Below are 26616 nucleotides of genomic sequence, written 5' to 3'. Positions count from 1 at the left end.
TAGTGGGTACTTGCCCCGTGTGCTGGGAACACTGGAGTCATAGAATCATGGAATGGTTTGGGTTGGAAGGGACCTCAAAGCCCATCCAGTCCTACACCTCCCACTGGATCAGGGGTTCCAAGCCCCATCCAACCTGGCCTTGAACCCCTCCTGGGATGGGGCAGAATCACTGCTCTGGGCACCCTGGGCCAGGACCTCCCCACCCTCACAGCAAAACATTTCTTCCTAAGATCTATTATAAATCTCCTATTTCAGCTGAAAACCGGTCCCCCTTCTCCTCTCCCTGCACTCCATGGTTATTGCTCCACGTTTCCATGGCCACGACTCACCGAGTCTGGACCAAAGGCTCTTTAGCATCCCCTGTACGAGGGTGTGCACCCCACTTACTGCTGCATTGCTCCTCTCGGCAGCAGGGAAACCCCTGCGCCTATGTGAAAGCTTTGCAAGCACCACTTCATGTCTGAAGAGACAGGAATAAAGAGGTCGGCCTCAAAACCCATGTCAAAGTAGTTTATTTCTTTTTTTTTGCTTTTATTTTCCCCTCCCTCCCCCCTAAATCTGTGATTCCCAAAGTCCTGTACAACAGATCACCAGGTGAAGGTTAGTGAAAGCCAACTGTTTGCTTCATTTCCAAGCTACAAGGGAAAGGAAAAAGAAAAGAAAGGAAGGCTGGCAAGAGAAGTACGGTCATGAGAAAAGCAAAGAGGAGAGCCTGATGCGTGGAAACAAACCCCGGTGAGAACTGTACACAGGAGTGTGGCCGCAGTGCTGCCATCCTCCTGGAGCAGAGGCATCATGCTCCTGGGATACAGCACCGCAGGGACCAAGCTCAGAATATTAAACATGTACGAAACCAAAGCCCCCCACCCTGCCCCGAAGAGCACCCCACCCAACCCCCCAAGAAAGTCAAAGATACTCATTTACAAAGACTGACTTGTACTTCAAAAGATTTCCTGTGGAATTAAAAGCCCTCACCCTTAAAAGTAAAATACCCAGCTGGGCTGCAAACAGTGTCTGTGAGACGATAGGGGTTGAAGCAATGGCTTTTTCTTCCCATCGCATCTTTAAAAAGGAAAGCTGACCCAGAGCGCAGCGCTGAGGCCATTTGAGTCTCTTTGCAGCCAGTCCCCAAGCCCAGCACGATGCTTTTAATCTGAATAATGCACAATCCAGGAGAAAGAGGGCATTTTGTCGGCTGAACTGGGGTGTTGTGAGATTGGAGGAGAGTAACGGAGACAGGCAAGAGAAACCAGAGCACAGGAGTCCTTATTCAGGCACCACTGCCATGGGTGATTCCTCTCCACAAAGCAGTGATACAACCAGATGGCTCCTTTGCAGCATGTTTAGCGCAGAGGGTTCTGCACCCGCTGCCCCACCAGCACAGCCCTGGCTGCATCCCGTGTGGCCGGTGGAGCTGGGGCAGAGCTGGTACCACAGCCCCGGCCAGGCTGTCGGGCTCTGGGAAACGCTTTGGAGAAACATAAAAATGTAGATGGGGCTTTGCCACATTCCTGGATGGGGAGAAAGCGTCATGACACAAAGGCATGTAGAAATGTGCATGCAGAGGGCACGTACACGGTCACTCTTGCTCACCCAGCCCTCAATCAGAAGTTACGTATGGCGTTATTTGGAGCAGGGATGCTGATTATTCGGAGGGGGCATCTACAGGTGTATTCCTCTATCCACACTTTCACTGTGCGGTATTTCCGTAGCCGGCTAATGCAACAGGTTTGCAACCCCGTCCTTGCCCAGCTCCATCGGGGGTGTCTGCGCAGCTGCTCCAGGGGCTCCACAGACAGCCTGCGCACCCACCAGCCACCCTAACCTGAGGGGATTGTATTCATCACCCGGGAATAAATGACCAACCTGAGGAGTGAGACGGCCTGGGAATAGGGCAGGACTGTGCGCACACACATGGCTGCAGCATGGAGCGGTGCAGAAGGGTGGGCAAGAGCAGCTCTGCTTTGCTAAGGGACCCCTGGGGTGTGGATGCGGGTGCTCTAGGGCCAGGAGCAGCTGGATGCAACATCTCCCCACCGCGGGGTGACAGGCACCCACGGACTTGCCACACGAGCCATTCTGCAGCCAACACCGTGCCCCATTACTTGCCTGTCATCCCTCGGCGCTCCTGACAAAAGTCAAGGAGAGGGGGGTGTTTATTCTGTATAAAAGGATGTGCAATATCAAAAATCCTCTTTATAAAAGAACAAAAAGAAAAAACGCAACTCAGCACTAGAAAACCTCGTGTCCCGGCTGCAACCAGCCCCTCCCTCGCACCCCTTTTGGTTGTTTTTTGTTACCCCTTTGTATTGCCATTTAGCACGCCTCTGCCAACAGAGTACGCAGAAATACATTCAACGTTTCTTCTTTCTTTTTCAAAACACTTCCACCCATTTCAGGAAGTTCTCCCTGCTGTTAAAAGCCCCAAAGGCAGCCGTGAGGTGCGATGCGACGCTCTGGGCTGCGCAGGCAGCCAGCGCCTCAGACATCGGTGCTTATGCTGCGGCTGCGGGAGAAGGCTTCCCGCATGGCCGAGAGCCGGTTGGGGTTGAGTGCCTGCAGGTTGGACACGCTCACCGGCAGGTCGAGATCTTCTTGGCTCACCGTATTGTAGCTCACCCGATCCCCGCCGTTGTGCAGCTCCTCGGGGGGCTCCTGCAGGAAGAAGGTGGGGGGCTCGTATGGGGTGCAGCTGGGGCAGCTGGGGCGGCTCTGTGCCGGTTTCTTGCCGAAGGGTGACGAGGCGTAGAGGGATGGGCCGTTGGTCAGCACTACGTTGCGGTTGCAGTGGAGCGGCGGGATGTGGGAGTGCACGGCGAAGTCGGGCTCCTCCTCGTCCTCCTCGGACTCATCCTTCTTGCAGCAGTAATACTGAAACGGGATGATGGCCCCGCGGGGCCGGGGGCTCAGCTGGCATCCCAAATTCCCCACCCTGCCAACAAGGGGATGCTCCGTACACGCCAGCCCGGGGGATTGGCAGGCAGGGGATGCTGGGCTGCCCGCACGCTTCCCTCCCCATCGCAACACGCTTTGGGGCCACGTGTCCCCCCCAGCCTTACCTGGAGCCTACAGTAGCAGAGGACGGCGATGATACAAAGTAAAATGACAGTTGCTAATATTCCACCTGTGATGACCACAGTCCCGGCTGTCATCCGCCCTCTTCTCCATTAACAGCCTGCAAAAGCGAGCGCACAGGGTGATGGGGTGCAGCGGGGGGCCAGGGCAAGGCTGGTGCTGGGCCATGTGCAAGGCTGCAGATCCCCAAGCCCTCAGCTCACCCCAATTTCCAGGCAGCTAGAAAGCAAGAAGCCTCTGTGGGATGTGATAGATGGGATCAGGAAAGATCCGGCACTGGGTGCCTGTGAAAGCCATCAGGGAGTCCCCATCCCCTCTAAATGCCACCATGTAGGTACAGGTTGATAAAAAAGGCTTCACACAGCAGGGGAGAGGCTTAGTCAGCAGCAGCTCTGGGGTCATACCACGCTGCTCTGCATGTGGGATGGGGATCCCAAGGGAAATAAAACCCTCTGCCTGGTGCCTGTGGCACCCAGGGCACCGTCCCATCTCCTGCCTGATGGCAGAAAGATTCAGCGATGAGAGAAGGAGCCTTGTAGTAAGGATTTCTGAGCTGTACACATTTTTTCTCTGAGCCTATAATCCATTTTCCCCGTGAAAACAATGTGGTATTTTAATTTGGAATAACTGGAGCTGCTAAGTGAGCCTCTAATGACCATGGGGACAGGTGTTCTCCCCTGTCGGAGCAGTAAGCTGAGGCATGGCATGTGTCCGCCTGCTGCAGGAGGCACCGAGCTTCTCACCTTCACCATGGCCAAGCTGCAGTTTTAGGGGTGCTGCAAGGGCACCCCAGGATGATGCTTCTGACACCCTCCGGCGAGCTGTTCATTCCCACCAGAGCAAACACCACAGCTGGGACCAAGTATGCTGAACGTCATAGAGATGCTGTGGCTCAGCTTGGCCCCATGGCTGCATTTTAGGGTACCAGAGCACCCTTCTCTCTCCAGAATTCCCCTCAGAGGAACCTGGATGCTAACACAGAACTGGTTGCAGTGGAAAGTCCCTGCTTCTCGCACTGCTGGGGTGACCCAGAAGGCAGATGCCGTGCATCATACACAGGGCACGAGCCTTGCAAGACCAGCACAGGTCTTGCTATGAGCATCCCTGCCCAGAATGCTCACAGGAGGGCTTCAATTTCCCTCCATCCCATGCAGAATAAGACCATACTCTCTGCCACAGGAAGGATGCTGAGGAGCCGCGTACCTGCCTGCACACACCTGCTCGCAGCTATGCACACCGCGGCACTAACACCAACACCGCTCAGCAGCCCTTCAGTGCTGCACTCGTCAGGCTGCAAACAGGAGAATCGACATAAATTAAGACAGAAATTGTCCCCTGACCACCTACTCTACAAGTGCTTTCACAAAGCTGGCCTCCAGCTCACGCTATGAGGTTAAAACAAAAAGCAGCCACCCCAGCCCCAAATTACTTCAGCACCCGAGGAAAAGCAACTGTATCTGTCAGGGATTTAACTCGCTTCCAAGGAAAATAAATCTGTGGCGTATTTTCAGGCTCTTAATGTCCTGCTAAAGTTGGGTAAGTGCTGAATGGATAAAGCAGTATCACATTTTATGTTGCAGCTGAGCAGCGCTGTAGGAGGGAAGCTAATTCATAACGACGTCTGAACGCCTTCTCGCACCGCGCGGCCATGGGGCAAGCGCCGGGCCAAATCCTGCCCTCATTCCTCAGGCAAAATGCTCTCAGGAGGCTCAGGGGAAGGAACACAGCCAGGGAAAGGGTTTGCAAAAAAAATGCATTAGCAGTTTAAAGACTTTGGTTTCTGTTTAAAGAGGGATGGAGGCACTCGGAGGCAGGCTTGGGGTGCCATGGGTACGTGCACCAAGCCAGCTGGAAATTCCCATCCGTGGGTGCTTTGCTGCTCCCATTTGGAATCATCATGATGCCACGGAGCCCAGGGCAGGGGCAGGGGCAGGACCTGGCTCTGGGGTGGCTGGACTCAGCCCTGCAGCCTCTCAGGGATGGGTGCTGCACCCGTCAGAGAGGATCAGCATCTTACCAAGCTCCTTGCCAGCCTGAGATGAACAGAGGCAGGCAGGGCTCAGGTACAGAGGGCTCCTCTGCTTCCTTGGTGGTTAATTAAAAAGCTGCCTACCCCGGAGGGACAGCGAGGTTTGCACAAAGCCAGTATTCACTGTTTCTGTCCAGCTGTGGACAGGCAAACACGGCATTGCAGCCACCGCTCCATCCAGACCAACACCACTTGCGTTTCCTTTTTTTTTTTTCTCCCAGAACATACTTGTCTGATTAAAGCTGCGTACCTGAAAGCATTAAACTCTCCAGCGTGCAAAGGGGGAGGAAAGCAGAGCGTGTGGAGGCCCATAAGCAGAACAATTCCTGTCTAGACCTCTTTTTTTACATTTGTTCTTAATTTCATGCTCCACAGGCTCCCAGATTCATATATTTAGTAATAAATATCCTGGTAAAAGGAAGTGCTTTGCAGCTCCACTGTGGTCTTGTAGAAAGCATGCAGGAGCCTTGGTATTAGGAACGCAGGCACTGAGAGATGCAGTCCCAGCAGATGGTTGCTTGGCTCCTTCCTCGTCCTTCAGTAATGTTAGGAGCCCTCCAGCTACTAAGGATGCCTGAACATCCCCAACCCCTCTGCCCTATCCAAATCCAGCCTCCAGCACGTCCTCCATCACTGCCAGACAGCAGGGAAGGGGCTGTGGGGGGAGGTTAACTCTGCACAGGCTGTTTACCCCATGCCCAGGAGCCCTTTAGCGTAGGGAAGTGGTCCCCAGTGCTGCAGGGTGACCGGAGATGGCACCTCTCAAAGTTCCTGTGGGCAGACAGGAGCTGGGATGCAATGCTCCCCCCTTCCCTGGCACCCAGCGTGCAAAGGACAGGTCATACTGTGACAAACACTTCACTGTATGGTCACTACAGGCTGCTCTTGGGCGAGCTTTGGTTCCTGTTCTTGCCAGGACATCTATTGCTGCAGCTGCTGTGGCGCCATCCCTGCAGCATCTGGGAAGTCCCAGAGGGTGAGAAAATGGCCTTTTCTCTCTTTGCAGCCTAGCGAAGACACAAGCAGAGCTCCCATCGGCTCCAGTCCCAGACTGGTGACTTCTTTCCTTGCTGACACCACCTGCACATCCCTGCCATGGCTTAAGGATGTGGGCTTCGAGGTCGTGCTGGTCATTAGGAGCCAGGTCCTCATCAGCCTCTGCTCCCCGCTTCACTTGGCCACTGCCATAAGGGACTGATGGACCTTCCCGACACCCTGCAGACCAACCCAGGAGGCTGGGGGAAGCTTCTCACGAGTGCTGAAGAATGCGTTGGCACAGAATTGCACTGAACAATGCGGAAAGGAGAAGGGGGGAGGATGAGAAACCATCCCAAGTCACCCCCTCCAGCATCCTGACCTTGGCCCCTGGAGCACTGAAGTGCCCAGTGTGGGGAGAGGCTGCTCACAGCTGCGTCTCGCTCCTGGGCTGGCTCTGCAGAGGTCGGCTGTGCAGCCAGTGCCTCTCGGGACCCTGTGTAGGCGGAAGGCTTCAGAGCAGCCAGGAGGGAGCTGAGCTCAGCCCGTCCCAAAGCTCCAGCTAACACCCGGCTAACCGCAGCTCCAAAATGCTGAGCTCCAGGTCCAGGTGCTGGAGTACTGGCTCATGCGGACTGGCCTGACCTTGCCTCCCATGGGAGAAGGAGACCTGGGGACAGCTAAAGTGACCACTCCAAGGTCTCTTTAAAAGAAGTGCCTGCTTAAGTCAGCTTTTAGGATTTGCAGGTGTTAAGAACAATCTTCAGGCCAGACCTTTAAATAAATGGGGCTCCTGCCCATCCCATCCCATCCCATCCCTAGGGTACACAGCCACTCCTTTTGCACTAACTGAAAGCGCTGCCACAGCAAGCAGCCAAAAAAAAACAGGAGTTCTGGTCCCACTGACACTGTGCCTGCACAAGGAGACTGTGTCTTATCTGCAAAGGGCTGTAGCCCCAGCTTGTCCTACTGTGGAGCTTCCTGTGTCTTCCAGCAGCCCTGGGGTCTGCTTCATCTGCAGCCAGAAGCAGAATTTCTCTTATTCACATGACTCCAGAAGCCAGAGATTTAGACAAAATAGCCAAACTAGGTATAAAATAACAACGGGCAGCGTAGACATGTTCGCTGGAAGGATTGCTCATGCCTGGTACCCAGTACTGGAGCAGATAGGAGCTAAGACCCCACCATATTAAACACTCAGGAATAAAAGCACAGCCAGAAACACCCCATGCTCAAGGGACATGACTCAAACCTTCTGCCTGAAACCTCTGGCCCTCGTGCCAGCCCTTTTGCTGAGCACAATGGTGCTCTCATTTGTGAAGGTGAGTGAGGATCAGCTCTGCCCTGCAGTTCCGAATGGCCAAGAAGAGAAAAGGAGAGAAAAAAAGTGAAAAAAAAGCCACCCCACCCTTCCCAGGGAGCGGAGGAGGCCAGCACTGTGTCCTGAAGTAACACCATCCTGCCTTGTCTTGGCTCTGCTCTCCACAAGCACATCCCTGGCTGTGCTGTGGGCTTGGCCAAGTTGTTCCTGCGCTGAGTCCTGCTGCCGTGCGTGGGTGTCCTGTGAGAGGGGAGCAACCCCAGGCAAGGTCCCCATGCTGCCAACACCGACCCTCCTCCAAGCATCACAAGTGATGGCCGGTGATGGGTCAGCTTGTTTGGGGTGCTCTGGGGAGAAGACCCAAGGGAGGGACCTCATCAGTTCAGGTTGGGAAGATTAAGTTCTATGTGGAAACTGGGAGTTGAGCAGCTGTGTAAGGGGGAAGGATGAATCTGACCCTCTGTGGGGGAGGGTCACAAGCTCAGTTGGTCTTGTCCTGGGTGGGCGATGCAGCCATTCCCAGCTGGAATGCACAACAAACCCTGATGCCGATGCTTCTGACCAAGCCATACTTCAGAATAAAGGAAAAGAGCTCAGCGAGAGGAAATGCAAGTGATGGCAGCTGTTTGACATGAGCCGATGGGTCTTCCTGCTGCTGCTGCTTTCCACCCTGGACCTGAGTGCAGGTACCATTCAGGACCCAGGATCTTGGCCCACAGTAACAAGATAACACACTAATAAACTGGCTGGGGCAGAGGAGACCGGATTCAAGCCTTTGATGCTGCAAAGTTTCAGGGTGAGCCTGGCTTACGCGCTCCCCTGTTTCACCCCTGGTGCAACGTAAGTGTCATGGCTCTGCCTAAGGGAAAGCCTGGAAAGCATCAGTGTGAAGGAAAGCCACTGCCCAGCCAGCAGCCACCAGCCCGGGAGGTGAGAAGGCAGCAAATAAGTTAGAAGCCAAAAACAGTTTGGTGGCAAATACAGCATTTCCCCCAGTTCCTGTAATCCTACCCAGTCAATGAATAAGAGCCGGGCTGCTAGGAACGGCCGGGCAGCGAGCCAGCACAAGACTTTGCATTTACGGAGCCAGCGGACAGGGCAGCTGCCAGAAACACAGGCAGAGAACGTGGCTTTCCATATGAACAACGCTTAGAGCAGAAGGCCCGCATCGCTTTTGTTTGCTTTCCTCTCTCCTCCTCCTCCTGACGGCAGCACTCCTGGCCTGGGGGCTGATGCTCTGTGTAGACAGCAAGGATTTGGACAGCCAGGCTGGACTGTGGGTGGGTAGAGGAAAAGCGCACATGGGGGCTCAGTGCCTGCAGACCCATCGCTTTGACAAGACCATCTGAGCACTCCTCAACACAGGGACAAGACAAGACACATGTCTCATCAATCAATGCTTCCCTATCTCAGCCCAAGTTTTTCCCATGTGGAACCGCTCTGCATATCTCCAGGCGCTCCATACTCCAAGTTTCTTTTGAACCTGAGCAGAGGGTACTTAACTCCCTGCTGCCCGTCTTTGGAGAGGGCTACTCATAATTTCCCAGTCTAATTCACAATGGATGGGTCCTCCTGGGTGCTGGAGATGGCTCAGAGGTCCCAGCAGCCTCATCCTCCCATCCACACCCATTGGGACCTCGCTCGCCCTCATCTCTGTGCAGACATCAACTCTTTGCAGAGCGGCTCTTGCACTTGGGAGGTGCTTTCCCTGCTCTGATAACGAAGGTTTGCACCCTTAGTCCCCGGAATAAGAAGGGTTTTTAGAATTGAGTCTATGGCACATCAGAGAGGGCTCCTCTGCCTGGGAGATGCAGCCAAGTCCCAGCCAGCAGTGGCAAGTCTGCTGCTGTGGGCTTTTAAAACAATAAATCAGAACAAGGAGAACAGCGTTTCATGCCTGTATGGCTCCTTCTGGTGGCCTCCAAGCCGTTACCTGGTTTGAAGCTGATTACAGAGCGCACCAATACCCTTACAGACGTATATCACAGCCCACTGCTCAGCCTTGCCTGCAGTGACCCCCTCCCCAAGCTAACACACCCCCAGCCCTCCTGCCCCCTGGGATAGACCCTGATAATTCAGCTCCCACTGATGTCCAGACCAGAAACAACACATTTCAGAGGCGATCTATACACAGTGCCTAATAAATTATTCAGCAGATAGGACATCGCTGGAATAGTGCTGAGCTCTGCAGAACAGGATCCCGGCCGCCTCCAGGCTCCCGTGCTGCGCAGCACAGCTTGGGCACGGCTGGGACCAGGGCTCACAGGGAGCTTGGGAATGGCTGAGGGCAGGACAACACCACGGTCATGGAAAAGGGAAGAAAGTGGGGTGTGGGAGAGCCTGCTCTGCCTGCAGGCACTGGCTCGGTGCTCCCTCGTGCTGGTTTTTGGCAGTGTGACTTAAGCCTGGAGATGCATCAGGCTGATACGGGGATGCATCCCCCCCCTCTATTTGCATCAACGATAAACCACCATAAACTCCTCCAGAGGACTGAAGAGGCCCAAGGACTGTTCCTCTCCTCTCTGCTTGTTCTCAGCTCAGCCCTTTACAGCCACAAAGGCTCCCCCAGAGCACTGCTGATGGTCAGGCTGAGACGGGGAATGGGGACCAACAACCGTCACAGCAACCTGCTCCTTCTGTCTGCTCTTATTATCATCCCAATCAATTCAATAGCATGAAGCACTCTGTTAAATACCGCACAGCAGCCCAAAAACGTACAGAAAAAAGCACTGCTTTTCATAGAACTTGCACAAACTTTTTCTATACGCCGAGTTTACACCATAAATGTATCACTACAGGCATCCCAGCTAGCGGCAGCACTGCACTGAGAGCAGCTCGTCGCAGGGAAATCCAGCAAAGGAGGCTCAGGCTGTTCAACAGACGCATCACACAGCAACAGCCGCTCCGAATTTTGGGCTTTCCTGAAGCTTAAAAGAAGCAGAAGTCCGCAGCACAATTAGGGATCGCCTCCAACCAATTACAATTATTAGTTTTTAAAGCAGAGACTGGTGATTAGTGAGCCGCCTGAATTGTCGGCACACTTAAGCAGGCTGCCTTCAAAGCGCATCGATCTAGGGTTTGCCTGCCCCAGCAGCGCAAGAGAGGGAATATGCGCTCTGCAATAATGAGGCAATAATGTCATTTAATACAACCAAATCACGCCTAATGAAAAATAATATTTGCACAGCTCATCAAAGCGGCATTGAGGCTTACTAAGCACAACTCCAGGCATGAATTTAAATGACTGAGACTGCTAAACGGAGCACAGCAGTGCCGCTGGGGAAGGACAGGAGAAAGCATCGAATCACCTGGACAGTGTATGCTCTGCCCTTGGCAATATCCCCTTCAAGTGTTCCTGGAGCCATCCCAAAGGCACTGCTATCTCCATCCCAAATGGAAGGAAGGTGCCTGTGGACACTTCAGCACTGCCTGGAACAAAGCAGGGTATTTTTACCCTACTCTGCCCTTCTGATCCTTTGTAAAACTGCACAGACCACATCCTAAAGAGCATTGATCGGGATGCTATCAGTATCAGTTGGGATGCTATCAGTATCAATCGGGATGCCAACAACTCGGTGCTGCACAGCGGTGCATCCCTGCACTCCAGCCCTACGCTGGCATCAGCCCAGGAGGCGTAAACCCAAACCCCAGGCCCAAGGAAGGAACCGGTGCAGATATAACGGACTCACCTCCAGGTACGACCCCACGCACGGTGAGCTGCCACAGCAGGATTCAGGGCCAGCCAGTCCCTGTCAGGATTTGAGAGCTGCTGTCAAACCACACCAGAGAGTTTTACCCTCCCCAATCCCACCTTTCACTGCCCAAACAATAACACCCGGCTTAAGTACCAGGAATTATTTCCATACATCAGCTGGAAAGCAGGCCATTATCCCAAACACACATAAGCAGCCTAAACTCCTTAAAAAAAAAAAAAAAGAAAGAAAAAAGAAAGAAAGACAAGCTGTTTTTCCACCCTGCATCACTTAATCGCCTCTTGAGTTGAGGTTTAGTCAGCCTGAGATATTAGCATCAGAGAGAGCAGGTTTTGGTATTAGCAGCTTGAGATAAGCTACTGCAATCACTGCTGAGTGGGAAATAAGTCAGAGGGTGGGGAGCACCCACCCATCCCAAAGAATTCTCCTAACAGGGCAGTTTTGTAGGCTGGAAATGTCATAAAAACATGGTATTATTTGGGTCAGAAGGGACCTTAAAGCCCATCCAGTTCCAACCCCCCTGCCATGGGCAGGGACACCTCCCACAGGCTGCTCAAAGGCCCATCCAACCTGGCCAGGAACACCCCCAGGGATGGGGCAGCTATGAACTCCCTGGCCAGGGCCTCCCTACCCTCACAGGAAAACATTTCTTTCTCATATCTCACCTAAATCTCCCCTCTTTCAGCTTCAAACTGTTCCCCCTCATCTTATCCCTGATCCACTCCCTGACTAAAAGCCCCTCCCCGGCTTTCCTTTCTGTCCCCTTAGAGTACTGGAAGCTGCTATGAGGTCCCCCCATGTCCCCTGGCCAACCTGAAAAGCACGGGTTAGCTTACAGAGAACTAACACTAATTTTTGCTTCTGATTAGTACATTTTCCTACCCAGTTCACCGAGCAGGCATTGCTCCCTCTCCATCAGCATCCTGCAGAAGTGAGCTCCGCAGCCCCCCAGCAAGGCAGAGTCTGCTGGAGTGCCGGGGGGAAGATGAAAAAGCCCTAATTGCCAGAGAATGCTGCTGAAATGATGCACCAAAAGTGGAAAAAAAGCAAAGCTATCCTTCTGAAAGAGCAGCTCTTGCCGGAATTGCTCCATTCACCTGGATCTTGACAGCTTTTCAGGCTGAAAAACAGCCACTGCTGCCCCAAGAGCCCAGCTAAGCCAGGGGAGCTCCATGGGACCCGGTGCCTTACACCAACAGCTCACAACGCTTCTACCACTGTTGCATCTCCCAGCAAACGCCTCGAGTACAGGGTCTTGTTGCTCGGACAGGGCTGTGCTGGGGCAAGCAGATGGGAAGAGACTTGTACAGACTCTCCAGCCCAGCTCTCAGCAGATTACAACCCTGGCTGGGAGCTGGAGCTCCTTCTTGGCCCCAGGGACACCAACACTGCAGCTGGGATGGCTCTGGCGTTCCCAACCATGACAGTGCTGGGTCAAGGCTCTTATGAGCGAGGCAGAAGGTCTTGGTACCCTCTGATGGCCATGCAAAGCAACAAGGACAGCAGCTCTCAGGGTGGTCCTCTCAGCAGCGGTTGCTTTAGCTCCAGGGATTTGTTGGCCGTGCAGTGGCATCTTCACGGAACCTCATTCTTATGAGAGGACATTGCAGCAACCGGCCTGGAGGAGACAGATTGAGTCAGCCCTGCTGGGATTCAGCTCTGTGCTATTAAAACGACTACGTTTCAAAGCTTGTGTTTGCATCTTTTACCTTTTGCCTTAGGCAGCCACAAAGCCAGGCGGACCCTCGCACAGCACCGTGAAGAGCAGCAGTGGGCAACCAGCCCAAGCTGCACATTCAGCCTCTGTGCAACACCTGAGCCAAAGCCCTCGTTCAGCCCAGCACCTCTGCCCCCTGCTCCTCTCTGTCTCTGGCAAACGGAGCAGTACCAATGCCCAAGAGGGAAGGCATTGCTATGCCAATACCAATTTTACAGACATGGAAACTAAACCCTGGGTTGGTTAAGGTCCTGCTTTTGAAGCTAGGTTGCTGGAAGTCTCTCAAATATCAGCCCGTTTCCAGACTAAGGCGCCTTCCTCCAGGCCAGACGCTGGATAAGCAGTGAGTTGGGGTCAGCTCTGCTCTCCTTCCACCCCCTGCACCAACGGCTGGGAAGGATGAGTCCCCACACGTGACCTGGTGGCCCCTGCAGATGTCCTGAAACACTGATGAACCATCAATCCTGAAACACAGATGAGCCATTGATCAGGAGCCGGGAAATGAAGGACACGTACGGTGTACATTTCCAGTAAGCAGTAAATCCAACAGCTTTGCATTTCCAAGCGGTATGAAGACAGCTCTGCGGGACAGGAAGATCCTCAGCAGATTAAAGTCTTTGTGAGCCGCACAACTCCCTCTCATTTGCTCTGGGATTCACAGATCCAGGCTGGGGTGTAGAGGCAGCAGGGAGCACCATCTCCTCATTAAATAAATGCAGCAAACTGCGAGCTCCAGGGACCAGCCCCCAGCCCACTGCAGTAACACGCACGAGGGGGACCAGCACCTCTCTGTCCTGATGGCCGGTGACATCTCCAGCAGCCCCACACCGTCCTCCCAGCCTCCCGCTGTCACACGCTCTTTCCCGAGCTGCCTTGGGCTCCAGCTCTCCATGCAACTCGCTTATTCCTCATCCCTCCCTGCTTCTCTGCCCTTGTGACCTAGGTCTGTGCTTCCAGCTCCTGCTCCTGAACCCACCCAGCACCTCCCCAAACAAGCCCTGGGGGCTGCCTGAACAACCGCGCAGGCACCAGCAGCCCAAGCTGGGATCTTCAAAGAGATATACGTTGCTGCCTTCAAAAAAAAAATAAAAATCAAAAAAAAGGATAGGGAGTTTCCATAGCTACAGCTTTACATCGCTCTGGCAAAGGCTCAGGTTCAGCCCATGTAACAAGAAGCAAGCAGAGTGTTTTTCCCACTCCAGCCTAGCAAGGTAGCACGGTGCATGAATAAAGAAGTGGAGAGAAGCGAGCTCAGTGATTCTGAAAGCAGCGCTCAGATGTTAAGGACTGATGTGTGAGGCTTCCTCCAGCACTACAATCCCTGCCCGACCCACCGCTTGTACGGGGCAAGAGCTGCATTTGTCTTTGCAGACACGGAGGGAAGGAGCCCTCACAGCCCCCTCTCATCATCTGAGAAACACACAGCTCCACGCTGCCTGTTGGGGTCAGAGGCGAAAACCTGCTTCATTTAAATCACTGTCTGCGTGGTGCTCCCAGGACTGGGCTTCCAGAGAGACACAGAGCCGGTGCGAGCAGTGAATCTGCAGACATTTACTGCTGCTGCCAATGCAGAGTCGCTATCGACACGACACGGGGACGTGGGGCTTGCCTTGCTTCATATCTGTGCCTCGTACAACAGAACATCACGCACTTCAGGCTGCTGCCAGCATCACGGCTCATGGGGAAGGATACATGCATTCGCTAACTGCTCTGATCATGAACAAGAGGGTGATGGGCTTCCTCATTGCTTGTGACCAGCAGTTTTCCTACACACAGTAAAATCTTCTTATGTTATCCTTTTTAATAAGGATTTATCATTGCTGCATCAGGGGAATTAATACAGACCTGTCTGAGAGGGTAATTTTCAGATTCTTGGCAACTTAAGACTGAACCAGTTCCAGTAAATTTTCCTTTTGGTCCTCACCTTAATTCTTTTACAGCTTTTCCTGGGAGATGAGAGAGGGGAAGATTTAACTCAGAGGAAAAAGAAACCCCACAACAACAAAATCATAAGCAAAAAAAAGCAGAGGAGATGAAGTAATTCACACAGCTCAGCTGAAAACCATCATTAGGCGAATAAAGATACAGAAAAACCTTCACATAAATTGCTCTACTCAAAACCATGTGGGCTTAATAGAGCTGCTGGGATCAAATGTTTGAAATATCGACTGTTCCCAGGGACAGCATCTTTCAGAAATCAAAACACATGTGATGGATCTTTTTTTGCCTCGCGTCAGCATTAGGACGACACAACCCCTGTCTTTGAAACGACTCCTGGATGCTAGAGAGGCCCTTTGAGAGCAATGCGGTGGTTTGTGCTCCCCACACACACACTCTCCCATCTTCTCACCATCCTCAGCAGCCAAAGCGACGCAACCGCTAGCACCAAACAGCAGGGGAGACCGAGGCAGGGGATGCTGGTGGGGCAGGGTGCTCCCACTGCTTCTGCTGGTGTTTGATGCCTGCACGTCTCAGGCTCTGCGCTCCCCGCGTTTGCAACAGATCAGTGCCGGCATCTTTCCGAGCAGGCTGCACTTTCTGCCTTCCTTGCTTAAATGATGCCTGACTCGTGGCACCTCAAAGGACTAGAAAATGCCAAGCAGCTTCTCTTTGAAAGCCATGTGTTATACCAGCGCTCCAAATCCTTCCCTGACTGTTAGAGCCCTTCCTTGGCCACGCTGAAGGGCAGCCAGGCAGGGGTACCAGCAGCAGCCGTGCTTGCTGTGGGATGATGGTTTGTGCTCCCCGCAGCACCAAAGAGGTCAGATCACGCAACTCCCTAAGGATGTGCCTGCAGAAATGCCTCCATTCATGCTGGAAAGCAGGAGGAGACTCACATGCCAGCTCTGCCCCGCTCCACCCTCCAAATCCCAGCTGGATTTCCCCTCTCTTCACTTACACAGGGAGCTCACTTCACTTGAAGACGTTTGCCTGAACTGTTTGGGAAGTAGGTACGTTATACCATTAAATAACACTTTCTGCCCCAGAACTAACCTTGCGGTCACAATAACCACAGTAGCAAAACATTTCACTGAACCTACACTGATGCCTGAGCTCTCCAGACATCACCCTGGCCATGCTGATGCTGTAGTACCACAACAAACATCTCATTAATAACCCACCTCACCGGTAAATCATACAGAAACCTGCTCAACAGATAAGTTTAAGTCTTACAAACCCAGACCTGCAAATGTGAGCATCTCCCGCTGTGCCTGGTTAGCAGACCAGAGCCCACTGAAATGACGGTGCCCAACTTGCAATGGAGCTCAGCCCACAGGAGATGCCCCTCGCAAGGTTAAACAAACCACGGGCTTCCTCTGGAAGCTGGAAATACATTCATTCAAGCCATGGTCTTGTTTAATAAAACACCCTACAACCTGGCTGCCACTGCTCCTGGGCTTGACAGCAGAGAGACCGGGCAGCGTGTGAGACCCCAAGAACTTCTGCTGTGGTCACAGAATGTTTCAGTTCTATAACATTTATAAAGGTCTCCAGAAAGCAAGTAAGATCAGTGCTTGGTTTCCCAGAAACTGGTATCACAGCCTTGTGTTTTCTATAACCTATGCTGTTTTACTTAAAAATACAATAAAAACAAAGATGTGGTGCCAGAAACACAAAGGAAAATAGATGCAACCAAGAAAACCCCATTTTCTGTGGGCTGAATCTGCTCCCACGAGCTGCTGTGAGAAGCAGGAATAACTCTTGAGAAGTCAGTAACGCTAAACTGTTGCAAATACGAAAAAGCAAGCTGGAACTGTCTAATATTAATTGCACACACATTGTCTGTATCTCAGGGGGATGTGCCTGCCCATGGGATGCCTCATCCAGCGCTGGCCAGAGGGGATACCTGCAGGCCTCCCCTGCAAAGAGCAGCCAGGAGCATCCCAGGCTGAAGCAGCCGTGAAGACGCAGCAGCCTCTGGGGTGAAATCCCGGCCGCAGCTCAGCCAGCCCTGTTCTGCGATGCCCTGCACAGCGAGCACCTCCAGCGCTTCATACAGCCCAGCGTTAGGCACAGGGGTGTTGTGTCCCTGAGATGTTGAGTGCCCTGGAAGCTGCTGCCCACGCCGGAGCTAGTTCGGCGGTGCCAGCACGCAGCGCTGCAAACCAGAGCTGCCCTTCACCAGGTACGTTTCAGCTCTGGTGCAATCAGGAAGAAAGTGGCATTGGTGACAGATAGAGGAGTTTAAGAACCACGTTTTGAGTGTCTTAATGCATTTGGATGGGGAATCAGGGGAAGTCCTGCCCCCTGCTAGGGGCACACTCTTGGCAGAGCTGTGGCCACGGGCAGCAGCAGAACCACACAGCTTTTTGCCTGTCCCTCTTTGCACAGGCACCTCAAAGGAAACCCGTGGGGCGGATACAAGTTTGAATTCCCTCCTTTGTCTAATATAACAATAAAACCACAAAATTCTCCAAAGAGCAAATCCAGACCAATGCTTATTATCCATCCCCTCCCAACTCCACTCCTACTCTCGCAGCACGGCTATTTTTCCCCAGATCCCACCACTAATCTATCCAGGGCTTGGCTACCCAGCAGGTGACTCCAATCAAACCAAGACACCTCCTTTTCCTTCCACATGAGCGCCTTATAAATTACATCCCTGTAAATCCCTACTCGCGCTAGCTTGCAGAGGAGATAGGGAGAGATCCCCAGCAGCGAGGCCATGCATTTCCCAGGCCATTCTCCCTGCCAGAACAGCGCAGCACTTGCTCAAAACTCAGCCTCTGACAGCCTCCACACTGTATTTTCTCCCCAGGGGAGGAAGTTTAGCTTGGATTGCCACAAAAGGCATCACGTCTTGCTCTGTAACTCATGTATGTTGTGTTAACTGAAGAGTGACAGCACTCACGCTATTGCTCAGAGGATGCAGGGGTAGGAAACCAGGAGGAAGAATGAGCATCCTGGCCTGCAGGGGCAATGCAGGCAGACACCCCTTAGGAAGAGCATCCCTGCAGTGCAGAAGCTGTAATCTAGCTAGGAAGGCAGGCAACAGATAACAGAGAGAGTGAATACTTTGCCAGAGCTCAGGCAGGAAGACCCATGACAGGTCTTAAAACAAATCCACACTGAGAGCAAAGAGAATCCAGAAGTAAATCGCATGGCAAAGCCCAAACATCCTCCACTTAATGAGGAAGCAAAGGTACAGCCGCTCTGTACAGGGATTGCACTGCTCCTGCCAGCTACCTCCGAAAATACTGTATTATTTCTTAGAGAAAGGAAAAAAAAAAAAACAACAAACAATGCAGAGGAGTAAAGATGGAATATTGGGAATAAAAACGAGCAGAGCTATTTGCAGGTAAGTTATTTTTCTCGCAGGAAATAGTGCCTGTAAGTGGATGTTTTAGCAGAGCTGTGATTTGCACGCTGTAACACAGCTGCTCTGGGACTCGTCTGACACTTGCTGTGAACTCCGTCTGTCTCCAGGCATCATCACAGCAAATACCCGCTTCCATGGAGCCCTGAGATCATCTTCTACAACAAAGGCCAAGACATCTCTCTGCTGTGATCGCTGCTGGTTTACGAGCCTTTGAACCTCAAGACATTTTGATCTGCTTCAGTTGGATTGACCTAAGGCTGTGGAGAGGTCAAGGAGATGATGGCTTCTGAAACTGTCACAAGGCTGTGGTGGTCCCCAGAGGGTTTCGAAGCAGCTACATCACCCAGCAATCTGGGCATTTATCTCCTCCAGGCAGCTAGTTTTCTTTCATTAATGCTGATGTGTTTTCCCCCATAACCTCAAACAGTCCAAAACTCTCAGTGACCGAAGAGACAACGCGGCTCTGCAGGTCATAGAATCATAGACTCAGAGAATCATTAAGGTTGGAAAAGACCTCTAAGCTCATCCAGTCCAACCGTTAGCCAACCACCACCGTGCCTACTAAACCATGCCCCAAAGCGCCACGTTGAACCACATCTCAAAGTGCCAGATCAGAGCGCAACAGGCAGTGCTACAAGAGGCCACTTTTGTCCATTATGGTCCAGCCAAGATTTTCAGGCAGCTGAGAAAGAAGGGTCTGCTCTGCACAGGAAGAAGTGAAACCACAAAGGACTTTTCCTCCCAGTTTGCTAAGTCCCTTCCAGCAGAAAGCCAGGCTTATTCCAGCCGTGTGGCATTCCCACTGCCTGCAATTCCCCCAGTATAAAGAGCTTATAAGCTTCTGCGGCTCAGACCCTTTGACGAACTTGTACCTAGAGAAAAGCCACAGCGTGGGCTTAACGCTGTGCCTCAAGCTGGCAGTGAGGAGGGCTTCATGCCCCACCTAGCAAGAAGATCATCTCCTTTACCCCCTGGCCAAGAGAGGCCAACCAGCGCAGCCTTGGAAGAACTGGAGTTCAGTGGCTATTTAAGAAAAACCTCCAAACCTACAAGCTTTTTCACCAGCACCTGTTTTTCAGTCTGCAGCTTCTGATGCTTAGCTCAACACCTAAGTTTTTGTAATTAGCATCTCTTCAACTGGCCCGCAGGAGGGCAGGGCTGGAGCACCAGCAGGTGAGCGGAAGGGAGAAGGCAGCTAGGGAGCATCAGGCTGGGCTGTGGAGGCTCTTAAGAGCTCTGAACTACAGCTCTCTGCTGGCACCCGCTGCCAGGGCTCCTCTGCAGCACTGACACAGCCTCACGGCAGCACCAGATGAGGCAGAGAAGGGCTGGAGCCAGTGCTCGGGACAGGATGGTCCCACTGTGACAACAGGGCTCCAGTTGGCTCCAAGACTCCATGGGCACCCCTCGATGCTTCTCCCCTCTACCTCCCTCTGAGAGAGAATCATTGACAAACCAGTAAGACGTGGGAAGTCGTGACACGATTTTCTCCCCATCACAGCTCTTGAAGGGGTATGAAATTAATGGTGAGAATTAATTCTCTTTGCCCTGGGGCCAAGGTGAGAAGCTAGGAGAGATTTCTGGCAGAAGCGCGTGCAGAGGTACGGCTGGTGTGAGCGACAGTGAAGTTGCATCTCTCCCCTTCCGCCACGTGTGAGCAGCATCCTTGTCACCTGGGGGAGGGAAGGGGATGAAGGCTGGCACTTTGCTTCTGCCAAAAATGCACTCGCCCTTCTCTTTCTTGTTTTTTTTGTTTTTTTCTTTTATAAGGAAGCTATTAACTGAATGGGGACACAATGAATAAAGACATGGGCTGCAGAGTGTCCCCTACAGCGGCCTCGCTGAGTCCTCCAAGTGTTGGCAGACCTTGCCAGCCCCTCTCTCTCTGCAGAACCTCCCGCCCTCCTCTCAGGTGCTGAGAGGCGGTTGTTTTACCCGCTGCTAATGACATTTATTTTCTTTTCAAAGCTGCAGGGAAGACTCCTTCTCTCTCCCTCCCCGCTGATGCGAAGCCTGCTGCCCTATTATGCTGATCTGAGAGGGTTTTTTTGCTGTTGAACTGCTGTTGGTCTCCCCTACATCCCCCATCTGTGCCCTCCAACTTGCTCTTCCCACAGCCAGACGCACACCTCCCAGGCTTCATTGAAAGAGCATTGAGGTAAAGAGAAAAACTTCTCCCATTTTCGGGTTGGATCAGGTCCCTGGCCTGGCAAGGATGGGCTGAGACTTGCTTTTGGGTTTCTGGGAACTTGCCTCTAAGGTGTCCTTCAGAAAAAGGCAATTATCACAGTGCCATTAAGGCTTTCCCCATTTCACGGCCAGATAACTCGCTAGGAGTCTCTTGAAATAACCTTTAAACAATAGATCCTGTCTTGTTTACTGAGTGTTTCTGAACTCAACAGTAATGCATCCAGATGTCAGCCGTGTCTACTGTAGGCCTAACTATTTCTGGAAACACACCAAGGGCAAATTGCTTGGATAATGTCAGACATTGTTGCAGAGAACATGACAAGTTTCCATCTCTTTGATAAAAGCTGTGGATCAGAGAGATGTTTCCCAGGGCAGCAGAACTGCGTGCACCTTCAGCTCAGCCCCACGTGGGAGCTGCATCCCTCCCTGTAGCTCGTCGGCAGGTACAAGCAGCATTGCTCTCAAGATGAGCGTTGCTCTCAAGGAAAGCTCGCCCAGCTCACCCGCTGCCGTGCTGGGTGGTGTGTTGCTGCGGGCGGCTTTTGTCTTGGGGCTAAGAGATTGGGAGAGAAGCACTGGAGACAGCGAGGAGGGGCTGAGCTGTCCCCACGGCCACGCCAACTTGAGGAAGACGTCTTGGCCCGTCTTGTGTCATTATTCTGAATGAAGCTGAACACCAGCTCTGACCCATCAGAGGTGTTTCAATCAGCATGACAAACCCCTGTCTGAAGTAAGAGGGTAAACACAACTCCCCCAGCCCCTGCTTCACGTCTCGTCTCCACCCCATGGCCTGCCAAGAGGAGCGCCAGCACAATACCAGCATCTCCCAACAGCATTCCAGGCTGCGGCTTACGCTACTGCTCCCCCAACTCCAGTGAGAAACCCACACTTCCAGCTACGAAGGATAGGGGAAAATAATCGGTGCTTAGCTTTTGGCCTGATCCAGCTCCACTCTCCATCTCCATTCTGCCTCTGACATAGGCACCTTGAGAACCGCACAGTCCATAGCAGCCAAGTCCCCTCCCTGGTGCCCTGAACCGCTGTTAATGGGTCATGGCTGTTATTAAGCTTTCCAGCAAAGAACGGGTCTAAAGCTGTTTCAAAATATCATGATGACTTTTAATTTTACTCCTCAACCTTTCCAGCTGACCTCTGCCCAGCGCTGTTTCTGAGGGGATTGCAGGGCTCACAGGTTTCTGAGGTCCCAACCTTGTCCAGGCCGGCCTCAGCTGTGATCTGAATGTGGCTGGAAGGTCTGAAGAGGGTCAGAGTCCATCACCCAACATATCTGTCAGCCCTCTGCCAATCTGCGGTGCTGGGGCATATGCTTTTTTTTTCCTCAGGCAAAGGGTGAACCAATCCTCTCTGCTGTACCAAATTAGATAGAATAGAAGGAGATAACAGATGACAACACAGGAAAAAGTGTAAATTAGAACGGGAAAGAGCTGCAAGTTCAACCCCAACACCTGCCACCTCTCCTCCACCCCTTCCATCCTCTTCTTCAATGAGCTGCATCACAAGCTATGGCTGCGGGAGCCCTGACAGAAACAAGTACCTCTTCACTGGCCACGTTCTTATCCATATCCATGACAACACGACAACCAGGTACCAGAACACGGTGAGTGAGAAGGTACCGAGTTATCCCCATTCCTTACAGATGCGCTAACACAGATAGGCACTGTGCAGCCAAATGAAAAGCTCCGAGTTACATAAACCCCTTACAGCATGGCCAGCTGCAAAACCCCCCACCGACCCATGAGCTGGGAACCAAGGATGTGCCCAAAGGTCAGTGGCACAGACTTCTTCAGCCTGCAAAGGTGCAGCTGAGCTCTCTGGGCTGCAGATAAATGCCCAAGGAATTAAGTAACTTCATCTCGTTACACCTATCCTTCAGCAAAACTTTTGAAGAGCCCAACGAGGGTACTTGGGTATGGTTAAGGGTTTGGCAGATGTTCTTCAGCTTTAGACATGAAACACCTTTAGATAGACTTGGGTCCATACGCCACTGACAGCGAGCGGGTCCTCTGTCGCTTAGCCACTTCTGAACATGTTCTCCTTAGCTTGCAAAGCTCACGAGACAAAACCTTCAGACTTGGCCCATGTGTCACCTGCACGAGGGCTCGGGGACTGCTGCAGTCACAATGGAAAAGGATCAGGAGGAGATGCGACAGCTAGACTTATCTACCAGGCTTTGCTGGAAAGCAAAGATAAACACGACAGAGATACAGCCAGTAACCAATATTCTGCATGGTAATGTTCTGCAACTCTTTTGTGCTCAGGTAGGCACAGCTTTTTAAGTCATAACTGCCTATATTTGTTATTTGTGTTCACTGACAAGAGAACAGAAAGGAACAAATGCTGTTTCCTTCCTTTTTCCTCACGTCCCCACATCTTTCATAAGTGAGAACCAATGTACCAAGGGGGGATAAATCAACATCAGTCACTTTGCGGGGGTTTTGCTGAAGTTCTTTATATGTACTGAGCATCCCGCACTGTTCCCGAAGAGGTCCTGTCATCATCATACACAGAAATCCTGACACGCAGAGGAAGGAAGTTACACTTCTAATTACAGCTGAACGCTCTTTAAGGTGTTTGAAATCCCTCTTCACCAACTGACAGCCGTAATGCATCTTTCTGCTCATTTCAGTCAAGATGAAAACCAACCACAAAAGGCTGCAAGCAACCTCCCATGATTCACGCACCATCGCAACGGGGCAAAAGCCTCAATACAGGTGTGTGGATAGTTCAGGCACTCAGTTCATGCACAATTTATGTCAACTATTTTCCCTTACCAGCACCATAATTTAGATGCTTACTCAGTGAAGACAAGATAGAAAGACTAAAACAACCCATCATTCTAGACTTTTGCTCAAACAAGGTCACCGGGGAGCACTGCCTGCACTCTAAACATGGGCATATCCACCAGGTTTCCTACAGTGACAGCCATCCATCATGAAAGATTGAAGCACATGATTTTACCATCTAGGTTTTATGCTGATTTCAGTGCTCGTTTTAGGCTAGAAGACAATCTGTTGAACCTCGAAGTGCAGTCTTCTCTTACCTTTAATTTATTCTGTCAGAAAACTGTCTACCTTAATGAGTATGAGCACACCCCCACTACCTTCCAAGTTTGGTGATCTGTTATGTCAAATATAAATAATCCTGTCTGAAACCAGTCGATATGGGGAAATGAAAAGCCATCATCTCTTGGGGGATTTCTCTCTCCCTCCCACAGCCCCCCAAGCCTGCAGGCTCCCTTTAACACCCTGCACAACGTCCATGTGCTCCTGAGAGCACAGATTCAGGCAGCTGCTGTATTAACCAAATATCGCCAAAATCAACCTACAAATATTTATGCCATCACCTTCCTCGCATTCACCTCTGATTCCCCTCCATCACCATTTGTTGTAGGTGCAATAGTGGGTTGGTTTGCTGCCTAACCTGAGGGTTGAGTGGTCGTTACAAACTCATCTGGATGAAGCAGAGCGTTCGCATGTTCTCCGCGACCAGGACATAAGACAGGGACCAAACCTTGTCCTAGATGCGTGCCTCCAGGTGAGATGTCCAGGCAGATGACCAAGAAAGGCCAGTTTTAGCCCACACTGACCACGCAAGGAGTACGAGCGGTCCCTGGGGCAGAGAAGGACACAACCTGCGTGCCCAGCCAGGGCATGGGATGGGGGCAGCTTTCCCACCTCATCCCCAAGAGATGCTTCCACGACTTCCTTCACAGCCACAGCTTTGAATGTAAAGATGCTGTTAGGAACCAGCAAAACCAAGCGTGGAGCACTCCGCTATTTTTCATCCCAGTCTAAGGTGGTGGGACTCGAATGGTTCCTCGGAGACAGGCAGTCGGGGAATGGATGCTGGGGAATGCTCCACGTCCCTATTCGCTCTGCCTGGCCCCTCCACATCCCTTCCCAGCCAGAGCTGGTCCTCTGCCTGCTCTGCTCCCGTCAGGCATTCATTCCCTCAGGATGAGTCCCTCGGTTCCCCGGAGCAGCCACGGCACCGCAGCTGGAAAACAGTTCAGGAGGCACCGGGAGGAGGGCGGCGGGGATGGAGTGAAGTAAACAGGGGGAAAAACACGGCAAAAGAAGGGAAGGAAGGGGAGAAGGAGCCCTGGGAGCCCCTGCTCCGCTTCCCTCCCTCCCCGCTTACCTTCAAACGGGGGAATGGTGCCGGATCTCTCAGGTGAGGACCGCGTCTCGCGAAGAGAGAGAGAGATGCTCGGAGAGAGAGATGCTCGGAGAGCATCCACGCCGAAAAGAAACAGTTCAAAGATAAGAATACAAACGGCAAACGGGGATAAAGCGAGGGAGGGCAGCTCAGGGAGCCGAGCAGGCGAGCCGGCGGCAGACACCCTCTCGGCACATGGCCGGGCCCGGCTCTGCGGGGGAGCGCCCTCCTCCCGCCCGGCGACACGGGCCGCCAATGAGCGGCGCCCCCGCCCGCAGCCTCGGCACCGCACCCCAGCCCCGCAGCCACAGCCCCGCAGCCCCCCGCAGCCCCCAGCCCAGCAGCCCCAATCCCGCATCCCCAGTCCCGCATCCCCCAGCTCACCATCCCCACTCCTGCATCCCCCAGCATCCCCCAGCACCCCCAGCCCAGCACCGCCTGGTGCCCCCCCCCCCCCCCCCCCCAAGCATCCCTCCGCACTCCCCGGCCCAACATCCCCAGCCCAGCATCCCCAATCCTGCATCCCCCGGCACCCCCAGCCCCACGCCGCCTGGTGCCCCCCTGCATCCCTCCGCACTCCCCAGCCCCGCATTCCCAGTCCAGCATCCCCCCGCATCCCATCGCACTCCCAGCCCAGCATCCACACCCCCGCACCGCCTGGTGTCCCCTCGCATCTCCCCACACTCCCCAGCCCCGCATCCCTCAGCCCCATATCCCCCAGCCCCGCACCACCCCCTGCACCCCCAGCCCAGCATCCCCCAGCCCCACACCATCCCCTGCACCCCCAGCCCAGCCCCACAACCCCTGCCCCACACTGCCTAACGCCTCCACCGCATACACCTCTCACACCCCCAGCCCTGCACCTACACCCCACAGCCCCCAGCCCCACATCGCCTGGTGTCCCCCCACATCCTCCCACATTCCCCAGCGCTGCACCACCTGATGTCCCCCCACATGCCACTGCACTCCCCAGCCCGGCATCCCCCAGCCCCACATCACCTGGTGTCCCCCAGCATCCCTCCGCACTCCCCGGCCCTGCATTCCCCAGGCTTACACTCACCCCCTGCACCCCCCAGCCCCTCACTGTCTGATGTCTCCCTGAATCCCTCCCGCATTCCCCCAGCCCCATATCCCCCATTCTCGCAGCCCCAGCCCCACACCACCTGATGCACCCGTCACCTGCACCCCTTGCACCTCCAGTGCCACAGGCACTGCCACATACTGCTCTCCCCTAATCCCTCCCTGCATCCCCCAGCCCCGCAGGCACCAGTGCCTGATGCCCCCCCAGCCCCGCATCCCCAGCCCCACACTGCTTGCTGCCCCCCTGCACCTACCTCACACCCCACAGCCCCGCAGGCACCACTGCAGTCCCCCCACGCATCGTCCCTCTGGGCCACAGCGGGGCAGGAGGTGGATCCCAGGTGTCATCTCTGGGATGCAAGTCTGTTCCAGCGATTACCCCCTCACAGAGGCAGGGAACCCCTCATGGAGATGAGTAACACCCCCACCCCCCCCCCCCACCCACCCAGAGCTGAGTCACTCCCCCAGAACTGGATCGCCCCACACAGAGCCAGGGGACCCCTCATGGAGATGGATCACCCCCTCACAGAGCCTTCATTAGTGTCAAGACTTTGTTAGTGTCAGGGTGGTTATCGCATCCCCAAGCTGAAAAAAACCCAGCATTTGATTATAGCACAATTTGGGGCAAAACCCAGTGATTCTGGTCCCTGTTACCCCTCTAGCAAGTGGGCAACCTGCAGAGGCACCAGCGTGGAAAAGACTGCCACAACCACACATGGAGATTGTCCCATCCCTAAGCCGGTGTTGACAGGGAAGCAAGAGCTGCCCCAGCTCTCCCAGTGTGTCCCCAGGGCTCGGCAGCCACTGGTCCCCAGGCTCTTCCCGGGCACAGAGGATGCTTGGCATGTCTCAGCCCTGCCTAATTGCACCCGCTGCCATCACCCTCGGCTGCTGTCACCCACATTGCCTGCAGGCTGTCAGGCTCCTCCGGTAGCAAGGACTGCAGGCCACTGCCTCTTCCAGCCTTCCAGCGATGATGCTGGGAAGACCAGTGTGTTCAGCCTGGAGTGCCTCCAT

The 26616-nt window shown here is 53.4% G+C and overlaps 1 protein-coding gene across 3 annotated transcripts; it reads right to left on the bottom strand.

Moving 5' to 3' along the window:
• Positions 1 to 496: 496 nt before the first annotated feature.
• FAM163B (family with sequence similarity 163 member B) lies at positions 497 to 24809 on the bottom strand. Of its 3 annotated transcripts, XM_054083909.1 has the most exons (4): positions 24502 to 24809; positions 11090 to 11149; positions 3060 to 3175; positions 497 to 2871 (listed from the first exon to the last, which is right to left on the bottom strand). In XM_054083909.1, the coding sequence occupies exons 3-4, from the start codon at positions 3150 to 3152 to the stop codon at positions 2482 to 2484; spliced, it is 483 nt and encodes a 160-aa protein (XP_053939884.1). In that variant the 5' UTR covers positions 3153 to 3175; positions 11090 to 11149; positions 24502 to 24809; the 3' UTR covers positions 497 to 2481. The 3 variants fall into 3 exon arrangements, with proteins under 3 accessions (XP_053939884.1, XP_053939883.1, XP_053939885.1); XM_054083908.1 differs by lacking the exon at positions 11090 to 11149 and having other exon boundaries at positions 24502 to 24808; XM_054083910.1 differs by lacking the exons at positions 11090 to 11149; positions 24502 to 24809 and adding an exon at positions 4279 to 5066.
• Between the last annotated feature and the right edge of the window lie 1807 nt (positions 24810 to 26616).

The sequence above is a fragment of the Cuculus canorus genome, chromosome 19, assembly GCF_017976375.1.
Source record: "Cuculus canorus isolate bCucCan1 chromosome 19, bCucCan1.pri, whole genome shotgun sequence".
Taxonomy (NCBI): domain Eukaryota; kingdom Metazoa; phylum Chordata; class Aves; order Cuculiformes; family Cuculidae; genus Cuculus; species Cuculus canorus.
Note: the sequence above shows the minus strand (reverse complement) of the source record. Positions and strands in the feature narration are given on the sequence as shown.